Source organism: Carassius carassius, chromosome 27 (genome assembly GCF_963082965.1).
Source record: "Carassius carassius chromosome 27, fCarCar2.1, whole genome shotgun sequence".
Lineage (NCBI taxonomy): Eukaryota > Metazoa > Chordata > Actinopteri > Cypriniformes > Cyprinidae > Carassius > Carassius carassius.
In genome coordinates, this window is record NC_081781.1 from 3,331,882 (window position 1) to 3,357,430 (window position 25,549).

Here is a 25,549-nt window from a genome sequence, read left to right on the forward strand (position 1 = left end):
GAAACCTCTGGAAATCACCTGGTTCATTTCTCTGTGACATCTTATTTCCACAAACAAAGTTAACTGAAAAAAAAGAAAGTGAAAGAGGAGAAAAAAAGAAAGTTTTTGAAGAGTGATGCATTACATTTGTTAGATAAAAAGGGTAAATCATCAAATAAAATATAAAATTCATCCATCAATCCATTCTCCAAACCTCATGTCTTCTGTTTGGTCATGGGATGCTTAAGCCTAATAAATAAATAAATAATATATATATTTTTTTATTTAAATAGTTAATAAGTAATTATTTAATAAATAATATAATATATTATATAAGTAACATAACATATAAAATATAGAAAATAATAGTTGTTTAAAATAATAATAATAATAATATAAAATAATATTTCTAAGTAAATTTTAAATAAATTAAAAAATATATATAATGTAATATTTAAATAATTAGAATTATAATATTATTTTAAAGTAATATTTATATTTCAGAATATTAAATAAGTAAATAAATAATTTCTAAATGTTTAAAACAATACTAAGAAGTTATATATAAAAATATTTTTAACAAATAAAAACAAAGAATAGGCTATTTTTTTAAATAAAAATTATAAATAAATATGTAACTAAATACACAATATTTTTTAAATAATATAAAATGTTATTTTATTTTTCTGTAATATAAAATAATAAATCTTTTAAAAAATAAATAATTGTAAAATTATATAAAAAGTATTTTAAAGATCAACCAGTAAAAAAAAATGCAGAACGAAAGAAATCATGAATCAAGTTGTATTTGAAAAATAGGCATTATTTAATGTGGCTTTATGTAATAAAGAAACATTATTTGGTAACAAAAGTGGCCGTTCAACAGACACCCTGGAGATAAAACACATACAATTCACCATATCATGTGATAGCACAATAAAAATGTACATACAATAAATAGTACAATATACAATTGACCGCGTCAACAGTAAACAATCGGTCCGTAGAGACGCCAGCGTCAGTGAACAGTTTATCAGACAGCGCCACCTGCAGGTCGCTGGAGGAGTCGCTCAGATCAACACCTGCCTGTCAAACGTCTTGGAGCTTTTTGGATGATCTCAGGGAGGTTTGTTTTATTGTCAACACAAATCTCCTCCCTTTTTTTCACGTTGAAATTGACTGACAGGATGTTGGTTATTTTTACAAGAAGTCCCCGACTGTTTGGTCTTCTTCCTGTGCTAGTGTCCTGAGTGACAGCAGCTGTGTGTTTGTGGTGTGTTCAGTCGGACTGCTCTTCATGCTGGTCGCTCTCGGGGCTCTTCACGCTGTCTGTGCGGACGATGCAGGTGGGCCGGTGGAGGTTGAGCATCACGATCAGCTGCTGTCTTTCAGATTTCAGCTCCTCGATCTGAGACTTCAGCTCCGAGTTCAGCGTCTCCAAGCGTTCAGACTCCTAGAGCAGCAACCAAAGAGTGTTTGCTTAATCATACTGCCTTATATGATATATGAGAATACTAATAAAGTATGTTTGTACCTGGGCTACTTATTTTTATTACTTATTTTAGGTAGTGGTTATGTCAAGTCCTCTATAATTATAAGTTTTTAAAAGCACAAATATTTAATGTAACCTCTCAATATTTATATATATATATATATATATATATATATATATATAATTAATTTTATTTTTTTTATCTGCACTAATTCATTTTAATTACTCCTCTGTTTTGAAGCACAAATATCCCATGAAATCTAAGCTATCACTAATAATTAAAAGATATGAAGTGAGATGTGAAGTGGTATAATTAATTATTTTTTTTTAAATGGCATACATTATAATTAGGCCTACACAAGCATCATATTTTTTTAAATAGTTTTTTTTATCTTTCAATTAATATAATGAAAATGGTAAAAAATAAAAATAAATAAATAAAAACATTACAATGCCTTGCATAGTTACACAAGTATTAGATTTTAATAAATGTCATTTTAAATATTTTAATAAAATTGTTTTAAAGTTCATTTTAAAATTTTGCATTATAACAAATTAATTATTAAAAGCACAAAATATTCAATATACTTGCTAAATTAATATAATATAAAAGAAAAAGTTGTAACAAGAACACTGCAAAATCAAGTTTTCCTCTTTTTCTTTTCCTTTCCCCTCAGTGACTGATAATAAATCCTCAAACGGGCTTTTGTACATTTTCTAACTCACCTGCTGGAGAAAGTCTGTTCTTTCCTTCTTTCTGTTTCGACAGCGAGCGGCTGCAACTTTATTTTTCTCTCGCCTTCTTTTCCTGCGTTCTTCATCATCACCTGCCTGCGGACAGAACGTTCCAATGTGTTCCTTTAGATATAGGCTTACTCAGTTATTCACAATAAAATTACACTAAAGTGTTTGTCGTTACATTTTTAACTGCTTTATATTTGTTCTTATAATGCACAGTATGTTTATCAGGAATGGTGACTCTTGTGTCCACCAGGTGTCACTCTTGACCAGGCAGTAAAGAGATTTCAAAGAAGCTTCTCAAACAAAAGAACATTGTAATGCTTTCACTTTCTCAGCTATTGCACATATGTTTTGAACTACTTAACCTATCAGCATTTTTTTTAACATGTAACATGCAATCTGCGATTTGACTCACCAGATGCAATCAGAACCTGGCCCTGAATGTCTGTAGGTGCTAAATGTCATGTTTTGTTCTCACCTCACCCTTGATGACGTCGAACGGTCTCTTGGCGTGTCTGTTCAGGATGAGAGGAGACAGAACCGCACCGAGGCTGTAGAGCTCTGCTAGTTTTAGCTGGTCTGTCAGGGTGGTGGCGGGAATGCCAGCCAGAGGACCGACGCTGGGCAGAGAACCGGCTGTCATCAGCAGATCAGGGATTTGACCAGGCATCATTGCTGCTTCAGAAAGAAAGAGAGAGATGTCAGCACTTCTGTTGATCATGCGTAACATTTTAAAATGCATTTACACATACAAGTGCAACTGCAAAGAATATGAATCATTCTTTCCTGAAAGTTACTTGTAAATCACTCATTACGCTAGATTAGATTAAATTTTCTTACAGTTATCACAGGTTTTGCGTTTATTTTCTTTTAGGAAATAATCGATTGTAGGCCTCAGTGATCTGAGCTCATGCACCACAATTTCAGAGTCAAACAAGCATAATTTGTGGATCATTTTGGCAATAATCTATCAAAAAACAGAGGTGCATGAACTCAGATCAATGAGGCATATGAACTACAAAACCTGTGCTAACTGAAAAGAGAAAAAAAACAAGCTGATTGATAAAAATTATTTTATGCAATATTTATATATATATATAAAACTAATATGCCATAACTTATAAGCATTTTCTTGTAGGCCAATCCTGAAAAGTGCAAGAATAATTTTTTAAGCAGATGTTATAGTTAGTTTTAGTCCATAAACTTGAATTTTCAGTGAAAAGAAAACCTTCTCCGGTCAAAATGACTGGACAACTACAAGAGGGTTAAAGAAAACACTAGTAGTGACATTTTTACAAGTTTAAAGAAGAGTTTTTACTTTGGAAGAAGTATAACATGGACTGATAGGTCAAAATGCGTATTGTCTCCAATGGAAAGCCACAGAGAATAATGAAGTTTCCATGAGAGGAACACAAACTGTGTAGATGTGCTTGTAAATCTGCTTCTCACAGAGTTATAGGGAAACTTCAAGATTCCCAAGAGCACAAACAACACCTACACATATTTAAAACCGAGGCTTAAAAGAGTTAGTGAATTGTCTGTAAAGGCCATTACAAGATTATGTAACAGTCAAACGTTTCTATCCTGAAAAACTCCTCAAGCCATTCGCAGTAACTTCTGGCTACATTCTTCAAGGTTCTTCAGAAAAACACATTTTAATGATGAAATCTAAGATTGAAAACAAATTGTTCCTTTTTTTCTTTTTCTGCAACACGTCTGCATGGAGACAATTTAACATTTCTTTTTGCCTGTGACTATTAGAAGTTCAAAAAAGAGCACTTTTCAACATTAAGAAACCATTAGGACGAAATGACGATAATGAATAAATGAAGCCTATATTTCATGAGGTGCAGTAAATGCTCAGTATTTGAAAAAGTTATTAGGTGTTATGCAGCAGACTACAATAGTGTGAAAAAATAATTTCAAAGTACAAATATAACACTGAAATGATAAAAATGCATATATAAATACATAAGTATATGAATATGTTGTTGCATAACTGCAAGACTAACTTATTAAAACCAGGGCTCTCAAAACTCAGGGGCAAAGCAGAGACTCCTGATATAAAAAAGCAAGATTTTTAACTTTCTTTAATAACTTTTCTTTTATATGTATATATTTCCATCTTTTATAATGCGTATAGATCATTATGTATCGAATTTAAAAGTCTCTAATGCACTCCTGGTTGAAACGCTGCGCACAACAATACAGTTAAAGTACAGTACATAATGTACTTCAGAGTGCATTAAATGACCTGGCTGTTACAGAAAATACATTCAGGATATCAGTGATGCATGAATATAATTGAACTCATCCCTAGGTTTTATTAGTAGCCTATATCTCACTGTCAATGCAGTTTTGTCCCTATATAAATAGAAAATCATCTTAAGTGCATCTGTTTATTTGATCCGTATGTTTGACCTTTACAACGCGCCTGATGTAGTCATGTCTAATCCATCTCTAAGATAACAGTGTACATGCATTATAATAGCAGCAGAATAAAGCACTTACTTGTTCGGTGCTGTGAGTTGGCGGCTGCTCGTCCGTTCAGCTCGTCTGCGCGTCTGTTCCCGTTGCATCAGCGCGTTTATGTATGTCTGGGGCTGTGGAATGCGGAACTCTCCGCGCGTGACGCCAGCAGCCGTTCTAAAAAGAATAGATAGGCCCCGCCCCCTAGCAACCAAACAACACACAACACAGCAGCGTGGGACTCCCTGTGTGAAGCCACCGACGCGGGATATCCCATCAAAACACAAACAACACAACACGATGAGCTCATCTGTTTATCTTTCTGTAATGAAGCTTCAGGAAACTCGAGTTTCAGTACGAGACCCACGAGAAAACGAATTAAACTATGTTTAGAAAATGAATTCTATTATGAATTCACTTCCAGTCAAAAGTTTTTCCTTCATAGATCCATATAATATTCTGATTTGCTGCTCAAAAAAAAAAGTATTTTAGCCTACTATGATGAAAACAGCTGAGTAGATTTTTTTTAAATAGATAGTTCAGAAGAACAGCATTTAGCTATCTGAAAAAGAAATATTTTGTAACATTATAAATGCTTTTGCTCAATTTAAAGCATCCTTGCTAAAAAAAATAATTCCTTTCTATAATTTCTAAATAATTAAATAAAATACATTGACACCAAATGTATGTGTATGTTACAAAAGCTTTTTATTTCAGATAAATGCTGATTTTTTGGATCTTTCTATTCATTAAAGAATCCTAAAAAATTTACTTAACTGTTTTAAATACTGATAATAATAACAATAAAATGTTTCTTCAGCAAATCATCATATTAGAATGATTTCTGAAGGATCATGTAACACTGAAGACTGGAGTAATGATGATGAAAATTCAGCTTTGCATCACTGCAATAAATTACATTTTAAAACATATTCAAATAGAAAACAGTTATTTTAAATTGCAGCAATACTTTACATTTTTTTACTGCTTTTGCTGTTTGGATTAAATAAATGCAGGCTTGGTGAGCAGAAGAGACTTCTTTAAAAAAACAAAAAATCTTCCTGTCCAAAAACTTTTGACTGTAGGCTATCTGTAAAATAGCCCTATCATTTGGAAAAAAATTTTGTTTGTATCATGTCATTTTATTACATTTCTTTAAAGTGATTTTATGAACTTGTAAATAAAAGAAAGACTGTAACCCTGCTGAAAACAATAGATAAAACCAGTCTATGCTGGTCTTCCAGCTGGTTTTAACTGGTTAGTCACGTGGTCTCCCAACCTGGTTTGACCAGCTAATGTCCTATATCCTATTAGTTTTTAATTATTTTTTACATTTGTGCAATTTCTGAGTGAAAAGTAAATCCTAGCTTTTTGTTTGTTTTGTTGTTGTTTTTGTTAGGTACTGTATTGTTTTTTTTAATTGCTATGTATGTATTTAATCGTTATTTATTCATTAAGTTTTAATCAAATGTATTTGAGTTATTACCCTGTATTTCTTGGAACATTTTCATGGCCCTCAATTTGAAATCCAAGGCAATGTCACAAAATAAAATATCAATTTTACAAATATTCAGTAAATATGTTTATATTCAAAGTACTATGTAATACAGTACTGAATATTGAATACAGACCGGAAGTCTTTGTATAGCAGAATATCAAACTAATGGCATTTATTTTACAGAAACAATGCACCAGTGCACTTCAAGCAGAAAACTTCTCAAAAGTGATAAAAAACAACTAGTTGTTGAAAATGAAGATAAAATACTCGTGACGGTTTGTGGTTGTGAAGCGCAGGTGTGAACCGCTCCTGTGGTTTATCTGCTAAAACACCTGTTTGAACTTGAGTGAAACTGAGCTCACACTTCAATGTTAAGATGATTAAAAGTAAAACAAATATAATGAAAAGGGTGGGAAAAAGCAAAATGTTTTCGAAAGGTGAAGTTTGTATCAAATGAGCACAGATACAGGAACATTCTTTAGCATTTCTTTCTACAACGACATTCATTTCATGAGTTGCTAAAATGTCTAAATGGAGATATTTGTGCATTTGACAAAGTTGCTTAAACACGTTTTCACACCCTCAAGAGAAAATGACTATAGATAGCTTATCCTGTTGTATAACACTATCGTACAGGTCCAATGAAATACCTACAAGCTGTTACATATAGCAAAAAACCTAGCACTATATGAGTTTATTTCTAACTTTCTTTAAGTTCAAGTGATTAACATGTTACTGCAGATTCAATAAAATCTGCAGCAAAAAAATCATTTTAAGTGGCTTGCAGTATCTGCTTTATTTCATTTGAGTCAGACTTCAAGACTTTTAAGCTGCTTTTCATCTTATTATAAATACTTGGTTTTGATTGATCAGTCATGGCATTCTGTGGTTAAATAAACAGTATAACTGGCCGTTGGTCCCTATAACCGAATGCATCTGAAATAATAAAATAATTTCCACAATTTTGCAATAATGAAAGACTAACTACACAATGTATTTTTGATCGCTCCCACAGAAATCTGTGTAATAAAATTGGCTTTATTTTTTTTTTGGAATCTATAAGTTTATGCGTATTTATGATTAAACAATCCCAACCTGGATATTTTGACATGCACTGAAATATACAGACAGACTGACCGCAGACACAATCACCTCTGTGCCTCACCTCTGACACACAGACTAAGTTCCTCTTCCACATTTATTGTCCGACAGCATTATTGTTTCATCAGAAGAGTCATCGGGATTCATAAGGCCTGGAATTTTCAGTCTTTAGTTACATTTAATTCACAACATGTGTCTTGTTGTAAAGATTTATCACACAAAAGTGCAGAAATGCAAACTTGTCAAGGGAAAAAAGGGTTAAAAAGGCATAAAACGTGATTAGAGATCAATTCCTCCTTCAATGACAGCATGCACACATTCAAATCCGGATGAGTAATGCGGAGTACAACACTTCTGCATTTCACGATCATATTAATAAACTCAAGACAATGATAAACTTAAGCCGAACAGCAACCAGACATTGCTCCAAACACAAGCCCATTTCCGACCCTGGAAATATAATCTAATTGGAAATACAGTCATTTGGAAATGCACAATCACAAATCACTAATGGCCGATGAACATTTATTCACTATTCATGTGCTTAAACAGAAAGCATTGCTGCATTATCAGGAATATGCAGTTATTTTAACCTGCCATATTTATGAAAAGTAGTCTTGATTTTATTAGCAAAAGATTTCCTAGAGCTAAATATGGTGGGTTTATAATGTCTCTGCATACAAGTTGCTGTGTGCATGATACTTGCATTGTGATTCTTTACAAAGAATCAACATTTAATTGTGTTAATTCAAATTAGATTGTGGATTTAAATACAATCTGCACCATGGTAAAAATATTAAGTCAAATGTATGAGAAGAAAAAAAAGGCACCCCAGATATCCAGCTGACTCTAAACTTCACTATATGTTAAAAATGTGCTACCTAAATCATGCACGAAAAGAGGAAGTCCTGCCGGACATAATTTTATTTTGGCAAGTTGAATCATTATCTGGGCACATGTTGACTAATCAAAAGCTGAACGTGAATCGACTGACCATCATCTGTCTGTCTGTCCATCAGGTTCCCTTTTTTATCCTTTTGCACTTTAACGAAATGGCCTACATGAGATATTTACATTGTGTTTGTGCCAAGAACACGCTGTAAACATTGCCAGCAGCAGCGGTGTGTGGATATGAGCAGTGTGTCTCTATATCGAGGTGCTTGTGTGGGGAAACAGAGCTTCACCTGAAGCAGAAGACAGATCTCATTCTGCTCATATTACAGTCTGTCTGAGTGTTGAATTATAGTCTGAGCAATGATATGGGTGAAAACTGAGCCATGTTATAATATAAGCAATTACGGAATAGGCTACTACTAATAATTTATTTAAGAATTATTTGAAAACATAAAGAAATGTGTCATGTGACAGGGTTTAACTGTCTGAGATCATAATGAAATTATATATATATATGTGTGTGTGTGTGTGTGTGTTATTTAAAACTGAACAAAAAATAAAAACTAGAGTATACTAAAACTGCTAATACTCCATATAAACAATGCCAAAGAGAGTGTTTCAGTGCAAATTCTCAATTAAATTGTTGTTCTGATTAAACGTTTTTAATCAAAAATGTTTTAATTTATTATTAATTATTGTTAAACTAGCATTTTCACTTATGGACTTTTGGACTCACTGTATACTGCAAGTAATCACACACACACACACACACACACAAACAGTTAGTTCTTATAAGCTGTGCTTAATTTAATAAACATGAGTTTAAATGCTTAAATGAATAGCAACCAGTGTTTGACATTGCTTCCGCACCCAGTCACTACACTTGTGTGCAAGAGAACCCTCTTAGCCATAACAATAAGTTTTCATCGAAAATATTACAACTTTGCAACAGAGCAGAGGCCCTTTTATAAGAAACGTACAGTTTGTTATATATGAAGGTTCGAAAATGATTAAAATGTACGTTGGAAACCCAAATGAAGTCCTGAAAAATACAAAACAGTTCCCGTAACATACCGAGAGCTCCACTCCTCTCTCTCTCTCTCTCTCTCTCTCTGCCTCTCTCTCTCTCTCTCTCTCTCTCTGCCAGATCTTCCGGGAAAACTTTCTTTGAAACACTATTCTGCTGTTTCCATAGAGGCAGAACAACAGATCGATTTCATTGCCAAATATGGGCACGGAAGTAGAACCGAGAGAAAAAGAAATGCGCGCGTGCAAATACGCAGTGACGTCAGGAGCTTTACGTTGCGTCCCAGGCGTAGCTAGAACGTTCCGACCGTGACAGCTTCCTCGTCGTGGGTGAATGCCGTTTCACAGATACCTTTAGAAATTGATGGATCGCGATATTCATGGAATGATAATAGACGTGGGTGAAATTTTTTAATCGAAACGATGCTTTCATTTTCGTGCATGCAAATGAAAGAAACCCAAGAGGAGCTTTACATTTCTACATTTTTTCATGGATCACTTATAAATAAATAAATACATTAACACGTTTCTTAATTTTGATATTTATTCTTTGTTTATTATAAACATGCCAGACCATTGGAAAGGAAGCAGGAAGAACAAAAAATGCATAAAGGTTTTTTTTTTTTTTGCCAGCATGGTCAGATTTTTATGTATTTATTTATTTTGGACAATAGGCTACCATAAAACAGTTAGTCACACACTAAAGACACGGTGTACAGACTGCACTGTACATTACCACACCAACTGATACATTTACACGTACACTACATGGTACAAAAGTGCATAAAAGCACATCTTTCACAGGATGAACAACATATTCAACAATGTCAACATCTGGAAGAAACAAACAGTGACTTCACTGGATGTAAGGGTCACATTACATCTACTGCACAGCATTCACTAAAAGTTGAACATGTCAGACTCATTTATGAAAGCATTTTTATGAGGGTTTTTCTGTTCATTGATAATATTTCATAACTTACCCTTCTTTATTGGCATTTATGGTTCCATAAAGAACGTTTAACATCCATGAAACCTTTCCACTGCACAAAAAATAATCTTTGAAATATTCAAATCTTCTAATTAAAAAAACAAAACAAAATAATAATAATATATATATATAATATATATATATAAAAAATGTAGAACTGTTAATTAAAAGGTTCTTTTGGGAACCTAAAAGGGTGTTTTCACATTCAGCAAGCAACACTTCAAAATAAAGGTTCATTACTGACATCAACGGTTCTGTGAAGAAACTTGAAAATCCATGGAACCAATCAAATTCAGAAAAGAGCCTTTTTCCACTATAAAAAACCTTTTGTGCAATGTAAAGTTTCCATGGATAGATGTCAACAAAGAACACACTGTTCACTAAAAGGTTCTTTTGCACTTAAAAATAAAGGTTCCAAAGGGGAGGGATGGGTGGGGGGGGGGTTCCACATTCCATATAGAAGAACTATTTTGGGTTCTTCAAAGAACCTTTTATTGAACAGTTATTCATACCATTTGTTCTAAGAGTGAATAAAATGCAATCATCTCAAGAACCATGGTTCTTAATGGAACCATAAAATACCTTGCCATCACTGTGGAAACCCCATTTTGGAACCTTTATTCATAAGAATGATGTGCCAGAAGCCAAGATTTCTTTGGCTGCATTAGATTTGCCCTCTTTCCCACTGTCGTGCTTCTCCACATCTGCATTGTTGAAGCTGAAGATGGGCACAGTGTTGGTGCTGTTACAGGTGGGGCTGCATGTAGGCGAGCTGAGAGGGTCCAACCCACCACCCATTGACATGTACAGGGTTTCCCATTCGCTCAGACCCAGAGAGCTAGTGAGGTCAATATCTGGCACTAACAGATCCATGTCATCGCCACTGTCAATCACCTCGCTGATGTCTTCCATGGACACATCTCGCATATCGATGTACGGTTCCACCTCAGTGGCTCCCAGTTCAGCACTGGAGCACAGAAGGACATCGGAGTCACCAAAGATCGCAGTGCTGGTGGGGTCGACCTGCTGAGGGGAGGTGGGCACCTGTTCTGGAGAGGCGCTGGGAGCTTGAATCTGCTCCTTCTGGGCTTGGGTTTGTTCCTCACTCTCTACCGCAGTCTCCTCTGTGAGTTTACAATGGGGCTTGTGAGCCGAGAGGATGAGTTCGAGTCGTTCTTTCTCCTTTAACAGACTGGCGATCTCAGACTGCAGAGCTGCTTTGTCCTCCTCGAGACTATCGGTTTCCTATACACATGCAGATTATAATCATTTCATGTACAAAGTAATTGTATTTTTTGAAGGCTATTGCCAAATATAGTGGTTTGTAAACTTACAGCTTGGAGGTTGTTGGTCAGCTCTCGTCTGCGATTTCGACATTTGGCGGCTGCGAGTTTATTCCTTTCTCTTCTGATCTTCTTTCTTTCCTCTTCCTCTGGAGAAAGCTAAAATAAAAGAACACATGTACATTTCTATATGTTTTGGAATAATCAAGATTTTTCATGTTTTTTAACAAAGTCTTCTTCTGCTCATCAAGGCACCCTTCATTTTATTAAAAATAAAATAAAAACCGTGATACTGTGAAATATCACAATTTAAATAACCGTTTTCTGTTTGAATGCCTTTCATATTAAAATGTATGAAATACATATATAACCCAAGGTTGTGGGTTTGATTCCCTGGAAAATAGTATTAGTTTTTATAAATCAAAATTAAAATATATTTAGTATAAATGGAATGTGCTTGAGTTTGATTAAAAGTCATATGCATATTGTAAAATAATTATCAATATGTGTTTTTTAATGGCTAATATCTGCGTATGTGAACATAACTGAGTGACAGCATATATACACAAAATTAAGTTATGCATGCATAGATCAGTTTTACTTAAAATTATATATTTTTTAATAATGAGGATGTTTACAGAAGAATCATTTTAGGTTCCCCAAAGAACCCAAAGGTTCTTAAAAGAACCATAAAATAACATTTTAATAATCTGAAGAACCATTTTTCCACTATAAAAAACCTTTTGTGCAGTTGAAAGGTTGGATGTTAAAGGTTCTTAATGGAACCTATAGATCATTGATGTAAATATATGTTTTCTACAGTCATATGAATGTGGATTTCATCAGAAAAGCATTTTAACAAAAATAAAATTTATGTGCTGAGAATATATATATATATATATATATATATATATATATATATATATATATATATATATATATATGTGTGTGTGTGTGTGTGTGTGTGTGTGTGTGTGATATAGGTATTTACTTGATCTTTCACCCCCTTCCTCCGGCCAGTAAAGGTCTTTCGAGCCGGTTTGGCATCTGTGCAGTGAGATGAGCTCTGTGATTTCTCGTGTCTGCAAGGCGACACTGAAGAGATGTCAGTCGACAGGACCATCCACTTGAGATCTGGAGCTGAAGCTACAGCAGTGACCGTTGGAACAAAGGGAGCATCAGCATCCTTCAGAATACCTATTTTCTGAGAACAAGAACGAAAATGTGTTCATCAGATGGTCCATGACAAAATTTTAATACAATTTAAATCAATCATCTGTTTGTATTAAAAAAATGTAAATCATCACATAAACATAAATCATTAATCACAGCTCTTTTAAATAAATAATTTAGGTTACATTCAAGGTAAACATGCAATTGATTGTACCTGCGTATCCTTCATCTCAGAAGCTGATGTGTGCAGCAGCTGTTCTGCAGACACCTGAGAAACACTCGCGTTTTTAGGCATCACTTCTGCTAGATCGCTCCAGGAGATGCTGGGAACCAGATTAATATGTGACTAATGTCACCAAATGCTATTCTTTAGGGTTTAAAAAAAAACTAGATTGAGGTTATTACGCTAGGAGGCACCAGCCATCAACGCTGCTTCTCTTTATAGTGAGGCAGATTTTTATGAATGAAATCTGTGAGACTGTACCACTGATCCGGAGGGGAGACAGTTAAGCATGAGCCAAAAATATATACGGTATTACACAGATATGCCTGACTCAAAACAGCGCTCGTTTTGATTCGACATTATAGGCGTCCGATGCGTAAAGCGATGTTATTTTATATCATTAAATCATATTAACGCCGCGGCTTTCACATGAATGAACAAGATACGTCATTTTACGTGTCTTGTTTGCAGCCTCTCTTTTGCATTCCTGTGTGAGGTTCCGATTTATGAATATTATAGAGATTTATATATCTCTATATAAGATGGTTCATCTGCAACCGTGTGATTGTCCCACTAGGTGTATGATTGAAAGAAATAAACAACAAAAACACACACTGCATTTGACATCTTCAATGTAAGAAAGTGTTGTTCAACGAGCATGTATGAAAAAGGATAAGAGAGAATTTAACAATGAAATAACTGTTGTGATATTCAACCGCGCCCTTTCTATTAAAAACTGTGATTTTTCGTATCCCTTGTCAAATATAATGATGGATCTCCCACTCAGAGCGCTCCAGCAACAACCCTGTCGCTAATGTGAGCAGCCAATCAGAGAGCTGCGTGCCTTGACCATATATGGCACATCCGGTGTGGAGCCTCTGGCTGCAGCGCTACTGCGGCACAGCCTATTTTTACCATATCACACTTAATTCAATGACATTCTTATGACGACATAATCGCCAAGTTGCCAAAATTATCTAAGTATGTGATTTAAGCCTTTTTTTATAATAAAGTTGTCGATTTCATAACTGTCTGCTGGCAGGCATTATTCTGTCTATCATGTTAAGGATCTGCACAAAACCCCAAAGGCTTTCTATGCGTTAATTCTCACTCGGACTGGTAGAAAACGTCGTTGTTCTTCTCCACAACCTGTTTGAAAATCTCCATTCATAGCTAATATTAGGTAATCCTGTTTTCACACGAGGGCGTGTGAGTGGGGCCTCCCTTCTGTCCACAGTCCAAGTGTTTCCCGGCAGACCCGCCTCTGGCTTCTGATCTGTGATTCTCATAAAGGGAAAAGGGCTGGATGTAGGGTCATTCCGCAAAAACAGCACATACCCCCAACCCCCCCCCCCCAATTATTTTAATAAAATTACAAATATTTGACAATTATTATTTAATCAAATCATTATTTAAAAACACATTTTCTACATTTAAAAAACTATATATAAATAATATTTTATATGTTGTAATTGTTTTTTTTTTCTTTGTGATTCTCATAAAGGGAAAAGGGCTGGATGCAGGATCATTCAGCAAAAACAGTACATATTACCCATATATATAAATTATATGTTATATGCTCTAATTGTTTTTTGTTATTTTTCCATGAGGAAGACATTACTTGCCTGTTCTCCTACTTCATAACTAAACACATGATGTCACAGTGACATAATCATCTTTTCAGGATATGAATTCCTCAAGGGAATTTAGCCTACGTGCTTTCTTTTTTTAGCACATCTATTATTACACATGTTAGGTTTGTCACAAGGTGATCAAAAATAATCACAGGTTTCGGTTTCCATGATTTTGCACAGTGGACAATTTATTATTAATAACTGGATAAGTGTTAAGATTAAATTTTATTTCTAAGGACTCACTATGGTCTCATGACCTTGAGCACAAGGCCAGCCATATCTAAATAAATTATAAAACTGTCACCTGGTTAAAGGCATGATTAGCCTATAGCCTATCCCAGTATTTAAGATATTTAGCTGAGATTGACTGTACAGTGTAAAATCTTTTTAACACTATTATTATTATTTTCTGACAGAATGTGTAAAAAAAAAATCACATTTTCAAAATGGAAAAGGTTTCTGTGCAATGACCAAGGAGTACAAGTACAGTATCTCAGACACATTTTTCAGTTTTAATAAAAAGAATGACAGTGACATTTCTAATGAAATAAAGGTTGTTATTTAACTTTTTAAGTACCTTAGAGTGGACAAAATAATTGCATTGTTTATTTACTGTCAAAAAGTGAGAACAGACATTCGTCAGTGAAAGGCGAAACTTCAGAGTAGCCTACATTTGCAGAGGCTCGGGTTGCAGTGACGTGAGTGGGAGGGGCGTCGCTTAGACAACGCGGAAGATCAAACAAAACACGAAGACAGAAGTAGAGCAGAAGTAAATGACATCACATGGGAACGCTGATAGAGCTATTTTCGTTTGTTAATCAATAACAAAACTACCTGCTTCGGTCATGTTTACCCGTAGCTAATGGTGGAAAGTGAATGTACAAAATATATCCAAACCGACCTTGTGCAGCCCAGTTGCTTAAATAAATAAATACAAATATAGGACTAAATAAAAAAAAAAGTATAAGAAATTAAATACCCTCCGAACCCCATATATAGCTATACACACACGCCAACAGACATACGTGTTATTTTATATTTTATTGATATAGGCCTTAAATATTTACATAGCTTATAATTTGAAAACATTTGGCCATTTGAAATCTTAAATAGTGATTATTTGTTTGGTGCAGTGACGCGATACTCACAGATTAAGAAACCAACTCAGCATTTTATTACAAAGGAATCCCTCATTAAACGTGCGAAGGCAGCTCAGACTGTATTAATGACACGCCTTTTATTGCGCAAATGCACGAACACAGCCCGTGGCCATCCATGTTCTGTGCGTCGCAGAAAATATGAAATCTAAGTACATAAAGTGCTAGGTAAACATAGTTTGAACGTGATCTGAAACTAAAAAGCATTTGAAGTTTGGATGAAGTGGTTTTGCATTACATTATATGAATTTAATCTAATTACACTAACTGAATTTATAAAATGAACTACTACGTTGATGCTAAAACTGAAAGAAATTCAGTATTGCTGTAAATATAGTAGTTTATAAGTTGTTATGAAAACAATGAAGACTTCTCGAAGAATCTTTACATAATGCTTTACACTGCACAGAGTGTTTCCCATTAGCACCACGCCTCTTCAGGATGTATTCCATATAAGGTAAATGACGTCTACTGGGATACCCTGCTATGGAACGTCATGTTCCACTCGGTTTTCAGTCAGAATATTAATCTACGACCGTTTTTACAAACATTTTGTTATGTACTAAAAGTTAAAAGTTAAAAGTTTGCATTAGATGTGTATTGGTTATGTATCCAGCAAAAGGCGTTCCTGACGACGTGTTTTCGGAGGTTTCTATGCAAACACTGGGAGCGCGTCGCACCGCCCTTTGACGTCACAAGCTCCTATATAAACTCCGCGAGCGCTGTGGCTCAGCAGTCAAATTTTGGATAGCGACAGAGAGGAGAACAGCAGACGAGCAAGGAGCTAGCAGACCGAGGCTTTTGAAATCTTTCTAACTTTTTGGATATATTAGCTCTTGCTTCTCGACTTTGGACAGGATGATGTTTACCAGCCTTAACACCGACTATGACTCGTCTTCCCGGTGCAGCACAGCGTCGCCGAGCGGCGAGAGCGTCGCGTATTACCCGCTCAACAAGACTCAGGTATTTAAGACAATTGTTATTACTCTTTTGAAACGATTTAACATTTAAAATGAATTATTTTGTTGTTTATTTATTATAGCTAAAGTGTTATATATATATTATATTAGTAGTATGAGTAGTAGACTAGTAATAATTTAAGTATAATGCATAGGTTAATAAGTAATAAAGATTATGATTTAAACATAAACGTTATTCATAAGTAACAAATAAAATATAGTTTAATAATCTACAATATCTGGCATATATTAAATATTATAATATGTGCATTTCAGGAGTTCACAGAGCTGAGTGTCTCAAGTGCCTCTTTCGTGCCGACCGTCACCGCGATCTCCTCATGCCCGGACCTGCAGTGGATGGTCCAGCCCATGATTTCATCTGTGGCGCCCTCCAACGGCGGAGCTCGATCTTACAACCCAAACCCTTACCCTAAAATGAGGGTCACTGGAACCAAGTCCCCAAATTCCAACAAGAGAGCCAGAACTGAGCAGGTAAACAATGCACTGAGTTTGTTTTTAACACCTGGCCATCCAGTGCACCTACTGTATCCGTTTATTAGTTTACACAGTTCAGAAAGTAAAATCTCCATGTTATCGCTTCCACAGCTTTCTCCAGAGGAGGAAGAGAAGAAAAGAGTCCGTCGTGAACGGAATAAGATGGCAGCTGCAAAATGCAGGAACCGAAGGCAAGAGCTCACCGATACGCTGCAAGCTGTAAGTATATCGCAGATCTTTGAGAAGACGCTTTGTATAGCATACTATGTAAGTTAATGTTTAGTGTCTATCAATCTAACAATGTTTGTTTTTTCTAAAACAGGAAACTGACGAACTTGAGGACGAGAAATCTGCTCTTCAAAACGACATCGCCAACCTGCTCAAAGAGAAAGAGAGGTTGGAGTTCATCCTCGCCGCACACAAACCCATCTGCAAGATCCCTTCCAGCTCCGTCTCCCCCGTCCACGCCGCTTCAGTCCCCGAGATCCACAGCATCACTACCTCAGTGGTCTCCTTTGCCAATGCACCAGTAACAACTTCTTCCAACAGCTCGCTGTTCTCCACCACGTCCTCCACCGACAGCTTCAGCTCCACGGTGAAGATCTCAGACCTGGAGCCCACCCTGGAGGAGTCTCTGGAGCTCTTGGCCAAAGCCGAGCTGGAAACGGCTCGCTCGGTCCCAGATGTGGACTTGTCAAGCTCTTTGTACACTCAAGACTGGGAACCGCTCTATACGCCTGCTAACAACGACCTGGAGCCCCTTTGCACGCCCGTCGTCACCTGCACCCCGGCCTGCACCACCTATACGTCCTCCTTTATGTTCACCTACCCAGAAAATGACGACTTCCCCAGCTGTGAGCCTGTGCTCCGGCGGGGGGGCAGCAGCAACAACCAGTCATCCAACTCCTTGAACTCCCTAACCCTCCTCACTCTTTGAGAATTTACTAGAGACACTTAGAATTTCTATTTCTGACACACAACTTGATATAATCTGGTACAGCAGGGCTATGAAATTGACTATATCAAGCAATCGTTATTGCTTCCTATATTTATCTGAACCATACATGCCTGCCAAATGTAGCAAGATAAGCATGGATTAACTGATTTTGCATTAATAATGTTAAGTTAAACTAATAATATAGTTTTTTTTTTTAGTTTAATTGGTGCTAGATTTGAATTGTTGTATTAGTGTGTTCTGAGCAATCGAGAACTGATGTTTTGCCTTTATGGTTGATTTCTAAATGTGTGAATGTTATTTACTCAAATGCGTGCTGCCTAACCATTGCATTAAATGGTCTAATGTCCAATATGAAGTTTTCTGTGAAAACGTAGTCTGTTTAATTTATGGGATTTTTATTTTTGTACTGAAGTGTGAATTTAAGAATTGTTTGCAAAACTAGAAACAATAAATATTAAATGTACCAAAAATGATTTGTTTGTGTTGATGTAAGCTCATTGTGTGTTGATGGAACATATCTCAAGTACATTATTATTCAAAAGTATCATTCATTATCTTTTTTTTTTTATTAAGTAAGAATGCATTGAATTGAATTGAAATTAATTTGACAAGTTTATAAAATTGTACAAAATACAAGTATTCCATACACTTTAGAAAAACTGTCGAGGATAAAAACACAAAGCCCTTGGCTTGTTTCCATTGCGGCCCTCGATGTTAATATAAAGGTTATGTGTACGTGCAGAACAGACTGAACAACAGTATCTCCTAATCATAATTAATCGCATCAATAAAAATCTAATTTTTATCAATATAGTAGAGATAATTCACCAAAACATTAATTGATCAGAAGTGACACTAAAGACATTTATAACTTATAAATATATTTTAGATAGTAACAATATATCATAATTGTACAGTTTGTTGTTTTAAACTGAAGTTAGATTTTTGATTAAAAAAAAAAAAAAAAGCTGTTTTGGTGAGACTTCTTTCAAGAAAATGTATATAGTTCAGGTAGGCTACTACGCTTTCAAGTTTTCATGTTTAACTTTCCGTGGTCATTTGGCCTGCGAATGAACTATATGATTCAAACCACAACTTAATGATGAATGAGGCATTAGGATTTCCTGTTAATGTTTAAACTATGATTCTGCGTGTTTGATGTTTGAGCACATGTACTGATAAACACCAAATCGTGGATCTGTGTAAATCCTAAATGTGTCAACATTCATCTAAACCAATTACCAGAGCCCTTGCGCTTGGTTTGCATTATTTTATCTATAATATATTGCTGCCCTAAGAAAATACAGTGGAAATTATCATGTGCGTAAGAGACTGTGACGCAACCACGCCATTACGCCTAGGTCACTTCCTTCCTGTTTCTTGCTTATCGCGGTTGCACACTTAACAAGTGACTCTTGAAACTAAAGAACGTGAAGATCTTCTTCCTTTTTTTTTATGCTGACACTGTTAAATTCAGTCAGTGGCTATTAAAATTATAAAAATGAAGAACTGAAAGATACTGACAAAACAAAATGCTATCCCAAAAGGCTGAATAAAATGTTAAGCATTGCATTTATAAAGCAAAAGCTCAAAACTACCGCTTTGTAACTCTAACAGCAGACACAGCCAGTGAGGGAGATAGTGGCCCTGACGTTAAATCACGTAGTATGTAATAATTCCCTGTCTATTAATACAATTGGCAGACCCCAGAGAGAGGCAGAGACAGAAATAGCAGGTGCGCTGCCTTCACCATCAGCATCAACAGCAGTAAAATTAGCACACAGTGACGCCGACCTGCGTCGATGCAGCAGCCCAGGGGAGGAAACAGACAGGCAACGTATGCTGGAGAGCTGAGGGAAAAAAAAGCTGGAGAAAAGGGAAAAAAAGGCAGAGAGAATCCAGGCTAAAGATAGACCCTAATGCACTGCTCCCTCACTGATAGAGACACACAGTTGGATCGCCGCCATTTTCTACATCATCTGGTGGATATTTACCAAACTAAGGCACGAGAAAAGTGGCTGATTATTTAGATGAAAACACATTTATAAAAGCTAATTTAGGGTCACTACTAGATATTGATAGTAGGCAGATGTCACACTAATTTTACAGCTGACAACCTTTCACCCAGTGATTAAAGGCAGTAATAAATATGAGCATATGTAACAATCTGTAAGTGTTTCAGTTTGAAATTGTAATTTACAAAAATAATTACATTTTAAACCAGTAAATCAAGGCCACACTGCTAATAAGAATCTGATTCAACATGTACTGACAACAACAAAAAAAATATTGGTAACACACATGAAACTAAAATGATGCAATAAACATTAAGTAAACTACATATTGTGTAACATAAAACACTAACATAGGCCTATATGTGATAAAACTATTAGGAATTCCGGGAATGTCGGTTTACAGGTTTTCACGGTAAATTATAAGATGATTTGTTAATTTTTACTTCGGAAAAAGGTACTTCCAAAAATGTTAATTTTAATTTACACAAATCATTTATTTCAGATCGGAAGAAATAAGAGTAGGTTTGAAAAGTATAGTTTAGCACAAAATAAAAATGTATTTAAAAAAAGTATTTAATATAGCACATATTTATGGGAAGTTAATGCAGGACCGATCTGATGACACGTTTCATATCAAAAGAAACTGGGAACTAGAGTTAAATACTGTAATAGAGGATGAGATGTGGTTAAATATATGTGCTAGCTGTCGTAAGGATATCAGCAGTCAAATGTGGAAGGAATTTGATTCGAAAATGAAAATGAGATTCTTTAGAGTTCCACTGGTGGTTGCCAAATTTGACAGTACTTCGCCATTATCACAATGTTGGAGAGGTTGCGGGATGGTGGGGGACTATGTGCACATATTCTGGGAATGTCCCAAAATACAAGAGTATTGGCAAGGTGTTAAAAGGGAAATCAATAAAGTTTTATAAAGAGATATTCCGATGCATGACATTTTTCAAAAGAGGTGGACACCAATAGAAAATCTGCTGGAAATAAATAGACTTAATATATGTTAATGCTTGAACAATGCAGCGAATGTACTGGTATGTGGTGTATTCTTTGAAGTGCTGTCAAGGATTTGTGTATTTATTTTAACTTTAATTGTTGTTATTTTTTTATTTTTTTGCTGTTGGTAATTTATTTATTTCTTTTATAAAAAAGAAAAACGTTCAATAAAAACACAGTTAAAATTTAAAGTTTAAAGTTAATTACTAACCCTCATGTCATTCCTAACCCTTAAGACCTTCATTTGGAACACAAATTAATTTTAATTTTAATTTTAATAAAAATAAGTTCCAGAAACGTATCAAGGACATCGGTAAAACAGTTCATGTGATATCATGACTCAACTTCAGTTTTGTGAAGCTACAATAATACTTTTTGTGCACAAAGAAAACAAAAATAACGTAATGTATTCAACAATTCTTCTCCCCAAGTTACTATCCTTTATTTTGGAGAGTACCACGATGCATGTGCGCACTTTCCTCAGAACTAAATCAAGGTAATCATCATTGTTTGCTCTCCTGAATGTAATTAAATGCTGATTACGTTGATTTATTCTCATAGCTTCGCAAAACTGAAGTTTAGCCACTGGTGTCACACTGGTATCCTTGCAATGTTTCTGGGACTGGGAACACTGCAGTTGCACAGAGCCGTCACTAGGAATTCTGGGCCCTGTTCACTGAATTTGCTATGAGGCCGAGCAAATCGCTTACAGGTTTGGAACGACATGAGGGTAATTAATGACAGAATATAAATTTTTGGGCAAATTAACCTTTTAAATCACTGTATTAAAGAAATCTCCAAAACCAACACAGGTCTGACTTCTTATTTTTTTCTGATCCTGACCAAATCTCTTCAAAGTCGACTGGAGGTTGATAATATGGCAAAACCTCTCACAAGGAGATAAAACATATAGCACAAAATAATATGAAGTATTTGTACTTTGATGAGAGCACTTTTCTTACCAAAATACACAGTGTTTGTCCATTTTTTCCACATATATCAACTGAATTCATTAATGGGAAGGAAATTAAATGTAAATATTTATCTCTGTTATCTATTAAATAAATAAATAAATAAATACAGAAGTAGTTGTTAATAATGTATGGCCACAATATCATAGCACTTTAAATAAACTTCAGTCGCATTTGTGTCACAGTGCATGTTTTCAATGTTGATTATTTGAGAATTTCCTCATTAAAACACTTTATTCAACATTCAACAACTCACAGCTACAAGCCACTACAGTATCTGCTGAGGCTTTGAATACATGCGCATATTTTCCTTAATTAAAATAGAACATAATAGAACAGAATAGAATAGATAGAATAGAAAAAATATGCACAAAAACGAACTTCACTGGAGCATTATTTTGCCCCCACAAACTGAATACATGTTGCATTCTAAATTAAATTAAATTAAATTTATGCATTTAGCAGACACTTTTATCCAAAGCGACTTACAGTGCATTCAGGCTATCGATTTTTACCCATCATTTATCCTAGCATTTTGTCACTTAATAGGATTATTTTGCCCGAATTCATGGTAAATTTAGGACCTTGCTTCAGACTGCATAAAATGTCTCTAAAAGTAAAATAATAAAACATGTGCAACGTGTTTAGGGAGGCCTGCGCTACTCCCTGCGTCTCCACGAGAAGGCGCTCTAGATTCTCAGAGAGCCGCAGAGACAGTACGCAATCTGCGCATGCGCGGACTCAGAGCGCAGGCGCAGTGCGCAGCTCAATCCGGGCCTGCAGTAGTGGAGCGATCAGCTCGTCATGGCGCGGTTCCGTGTGTTCTCGCTCTCTCTCTCATTGCTGTTTTTGGTTCAGTCGGTCGTATCGATCTCATTCTACCTACCGGTGCGCAGCAGAAAGTGTCTACGGGAGGAGATCCATAAAGACGTGCTCGTTACCGGAGAATACGACATCAGCGAGCAGCCAAACACGAAAACCAACCTGAAGGTGACGTCACGCCACGCATTTACCGGATTAACGATTTAAATATTCGCACAAACAGTCGTTACAGTTGTATTCTCCAGTCACTTTACGTTTGATTTGAGTTTTTAGTTAATCCGTGATGATTGTCGCAGTTCGTTGAGTTTAAACGCAAGGCCTTATGTTAGTGTTACATGGCGCTTCCTGGTTGGACGGCGATTTAACGATTCTTCATAGTTCGTTTTTAATAACATTTAGCTAGTTAAATAAATCAAATGAGTTATGTTAATGACCCTATACATTTATTTAGAAACATAAAGCGTGTAAAGAATAAATGTGAGTGTAGTTTGTTTTTCACCGTGTCTCATTCACTCGAGTTGTAACACGTCACTCTTCCACACACACATACAGAGAAGGTGTAAACGGATTAACATAATTTAATTGAATTATACAATTTTTGGCCTTCCTTGTAATAAACCTAGCTGTTTGGCTGTAACTGAATATCCAATGTTGTGGCCCTGTTAGATCACAGACTCCTCCGGACACATCCTTTATGTGAAAGAAGATGCAACCAAAGGCAAGTTTGCCTTCACCACAGAGGACTATGACATGTTTGAGGTGTGCTTCGAGAGCAAGTCACCTATGGGTGAGTGTTTGACATGTCTGGAGACTTTCTGATAGCACCTTTGCTGACATATGACATGTGATGGTATGATGATACAAATTGATTCTGAATCAGCACCGATATACAATTGATTTTTACTTTTTTTCTTCTATTTAGGAACTGGTAGAGTTCCTGACCAACAGATCAACTTGGACATGAAGCACGGTGTTGAGGCCAAAAATTATGAAGAGGTTTGTTTGCTTTGATTTCCAATGTGCAGACGTTTTCAAAAGTTTGGGGTTGGTTTTAAAAAAAGTTTATTATATGCTCACCAAGCCTGCATTTATCAGATTAAAAATGCAGTAAAAAAATGTAAATTATAAGTACCATTTAAAACAACTCTTCTATGTGCATATAATTTGTGATGCAAAGCTGAATTTTCGGCATAATTTCTCCAATCCTCAATGTCTCATGATCCTTCAGAAATCATTCTAATATGTTAATTTGTTTGTTTTCAGTGTTGAAAACCCTTGTATTGCTTAATGTTTTTGTAGAACACATGATACATTTTTTCTTTTATTAGTCTAAATGCTTACCCCAGACTTTTGAATGGTAGTGTGCATTGCTTTTGGAGATGATCTACATCTACTGTTCCAGGCAGAATTGCAGCTGTTGCTTTGATTGTTTAGTCAGTCTGAAGTTATTCTTCGCTTGTTAAGATTGCCAAGGTTGAAAAACTGAAGCCCCTGGAAGTAGAACTCCGTCGGCTGGAAGATCTTTCAGAATCTGTTGTCAATGACTTTGCCTACATGAAGAAGAGAGAGGAGGAGATGAGAGATACGAATGGTAAGAACCAACAGAACATCCCACTGAAGTTTAATTCCAGCTCAATAAACGTGACTGGTAAACGAGTCACAAGCTCTGATGTTCTGTCGTGTTTTGCAGAGTCCACCAACACACGTGTGTTGTACTTCAGCATCTTCTCCATGTGCTGTCTGATCGGTCTGGCCACGTGGCAGGTCTTCTACCTGCGCCGCTTCTTCAAGGCCAAGAAGCTCATTGAGTAAAATCTGCCTGAACAATCAGGGACCCAGAACTTCTTCCTCACATCAGAACCTCCGGCCCCTGACATTTTGCTTTGCCTCGGCGATTTATTCCAGTCGCCGCGGGTGAACTGAAGTTTATCGGGAGTGGACGTGCATCAAGGAATTCTCTGGGAAGCAATTGATGCCTAGCAGCCAAATTGTTTTCAGTGCGTGTACATTTTTGATACAAGCTTGTTCCGTATCAATTGGAAAAAAACACACCCAGTTTTTCTTTTTTTTTTTGCTTTATTTTCTTGTATTTATACTAAATGACAGCACAAGCCCCTATAACAGATAAAAGATATGCACCTGTGAGAGAAACTTGTGAACTGTGTGTGTGTGTGTGTGTTAATTACTGTAATCAGTTCTGCCTGTTATTTGGAAAGATAGGATGATTGTTTCACATGAGCAGATTGTAGACTGATGTGTTTAGCTGTCTGTATTATTTCTATAAAAACTTATGTTTGGTAATTCAAAGCCATTTTATTAAAATGAAGTCCCACTCACTGCAAGTGAAGAGAGAGCGATCGCACATCAGAGCTTCAAGCTGTCATATATCATTCTGATTTTGAGAAATACTAATTTTTAAGCAGTTTTATTTTGTGGGGCAGCATGTCTTTTTAGTTTGCTTATGGGAAAGTGTGAGTTCATCTATGATTATTGTCGAGTGTTAGTTTCTCCACAAACTGAATAAATGTTCAATCCAACAGAACTCCTGCAGGGAGCATGAGGTTAAAGGTGCATAAATGCCATCACTTCTCCATCAGTTCTGGTTTGTTACAGGATCTACCCGTATTTGACAGATCAAACTAGACTTTGATTTTTCATTT

General features: G+C 35.7%; 4 protein-coding genes across 5 annotated transcripts; 2 read left to right on the forward strand and 2 right to left on the reverse strand.

Annotated features, from left to right (window-relative positions):
- Positions 1 to 781: 781 nt before the first annotated feature.
- Positions 782 to 4,939, reverse strand: jdp2b (Jun dimerization protein 2b). Of its 2 annotated transcripts, none has more exons than XM_059512149.1 (4): positions 4,724 to 4,939; positions 2,691 to 2,887; positions 2,198 to 2,302; positions 782 to 1,432 (listed from the first exon to the last, which is right to left on the reverse strand). In XM_059512149.1, exons 2-4 carry the CDS (start codon positions 2,883 to 2,885, stop codon positions 1,259 to 1,261), a joined length of 474 nt encoding a protein of 157 aa, XP_059368132.1. In that variant the 5' UTR covers positions 2,886 to 2,887; positions 4,724 to 4,939; the 3' UTR covers positions 782 to 1,258. The 2 variants fall into 2 exon arrangements, with proteins under 2 accessions (XP_059368132.1, XP_059368131.1); XM_059512148.1 differs by having other exon boundaries at positions 2,691 to 2,890; positions 4,724 to 4,936.
- A 5,419-nt stretch (positions 4,940 to 10,358) lies between these two features.
- On the reverse strand, positions 10,359 to 14,171 carry si:ch211-153j24.3 (protein c-Fos). The gene is made up of 4 exons (XM_059512151.1): positions 12,862 to 14,171; positions 12,466 to 12,678; positions 11,526 to 11,633; positions 10,359 to 11,436 (listed from the first exon to the last, which is right to left on the reverse strand). Exons 1-4 carry the CDS (start codon positions 12,940 to 12,942, stop codon positions 10,813 to 10,815), a joined length of 1,026 nt encoding a protein of 341 aa, XP_059368134.1. The 5' UTR covers positions 12,943 to 14,171; the 3' UTR covers positions 10,359 to 10,812.
- Positions 14,172 to 16,387: 2,216 nt separating this feature from the next.
- On the forward strand, positions 16,388 to 18,546 carry fosab (v-fos FBJ murine osteosarcoma viral oncogene homolog Ab). The gene is made up of 4 exons (XM_059512150.1): positions 16,388 to 16,624; positions 16,897 to 17,112; positions 17,227 to 17,334; positions 17,438 to 18,546. Exons 1-4 carry the CDS (start codon positions 16,520 to 16,522, stop codon positions 18,050 to 18,052), a joined length of 1,044 nt encoding a protein of 347 aa, XP_059368133.1. The 5' UTR covers positions 16,388 to 16,519; the 3' UTR covers positions 18,053 to 18,546.
- A 4,258-nt stretch (positions 18,547 to 22,804) lies between these two features.
- Positions 22,805 to 25,471, forward strand: tmed10 (transmembrane p24 trafficking protein 10). The gene is made up of 5 exons (XM_059512152.1): positions 22,805 to 23,057; positions 23,556 to 23,676; positions 23,812 to 23,885; positions 24,354 to 24,480; positions 24,580 to 25,471. The coding sequence occupies exons 1-5, from the start codon at positions 22,872 to 22,874 to the stop codon at positions 24,699 to 24,701; spliced, it is 630 nt and encodes a 209-aa protein (XP_059368135.1). The 5' UTR covers positions 22,805 to 22,871; the 3' UTR covers positions 24,702 to 25,471.
- Positions 25,472 to 25,549: the final 78 nt, after the last annotated feature.

Bases quoted from the DNA above. Each gene is read 5' to 3' on its own strand.
- fosab (XM_059512150.1), top strand. From the start codon at position 16,520: ATGATGTTTACCAGCCTTAACACCGACTATGACTCGTCTTCCCGGTGC. The intron at 17,113-17,226 runs GTAAACAATGCA...TCGCTTCCACAG, and splicing joins AGAGAGCCAGAACTGAGCAG to CTTTCTCCAGAGGAGGAAGA. The intron at 17,335-17,437 runs GTAAGTATATCG...TTTCTAAAACAG, and splicing joins TCACCGATACGCTGCAAGCT to GAAACTGACGAACTTGAGGA.
- jdp2b (XM_059512149.1), bottom strand. From the start codon at position 2,885: ATGATGCCTGGTCAAATCCCTGATCTGCTGATGACAGCCGGTTCTCTG. The intron at 2,303-2,690 runs GTGAGAACAAAA...TTCTGTCCGCAG, and splicing joins TCGACGTCATCAAGGGTGAG to GCAGGTGATGATGAAGAACG. The intron at 1,433-2,197 runs GTGAGTTAGAAA...TTGCTGCTCTAG, and splicing joins GAACAGACTTTCTCCAGCAG to GAGTCTGAACGCTTGGAGAC.
- si:ch211-153j24.3 (XM_059512151.1), bottom strand. From the start codon at position 12,942: ATGCCTAAAAACGCGAGTGTTTCTCAGGTGTCTGCAGAACAGCTGCTG. The intron at 12,679-12,861 runs GTACAATCAATT...TCTTGTTCTCAG, and splicing joins CTGAGATGAAGGATACGCAG to AAAATAGGTATTCTGAAGGA. The intron at 11,437-11,525 runs GTAAGTTTACAA...GCATGTGTATAG, and splicing joins TGACCAACAACCTCCAAGCT to GAAACCGATAGTCTCGAGGA.
- tmed10 (XM_059512152.1), top strand. From the start codon at position 22,872: ATGGCGCGGTTCCGTGTGTTCTCGCTCTCTCTCTCATTGCTGTTTTTG. The intron at 23,886-24,353 runs GTTTGTTTGCTT...TCGCTTGTTAAG, and splicing joins AGGCCAAAAATTATGAAGAG to ATTGCCAAGGTTGAAAAACT. The intron at 24,481-24,579 runs GTAAGAACCAAC...CGTGTTTTGCAG, and splicing joins GGAGATGAGAGATACGAATG to AGTCCACCAACACACGTGTG.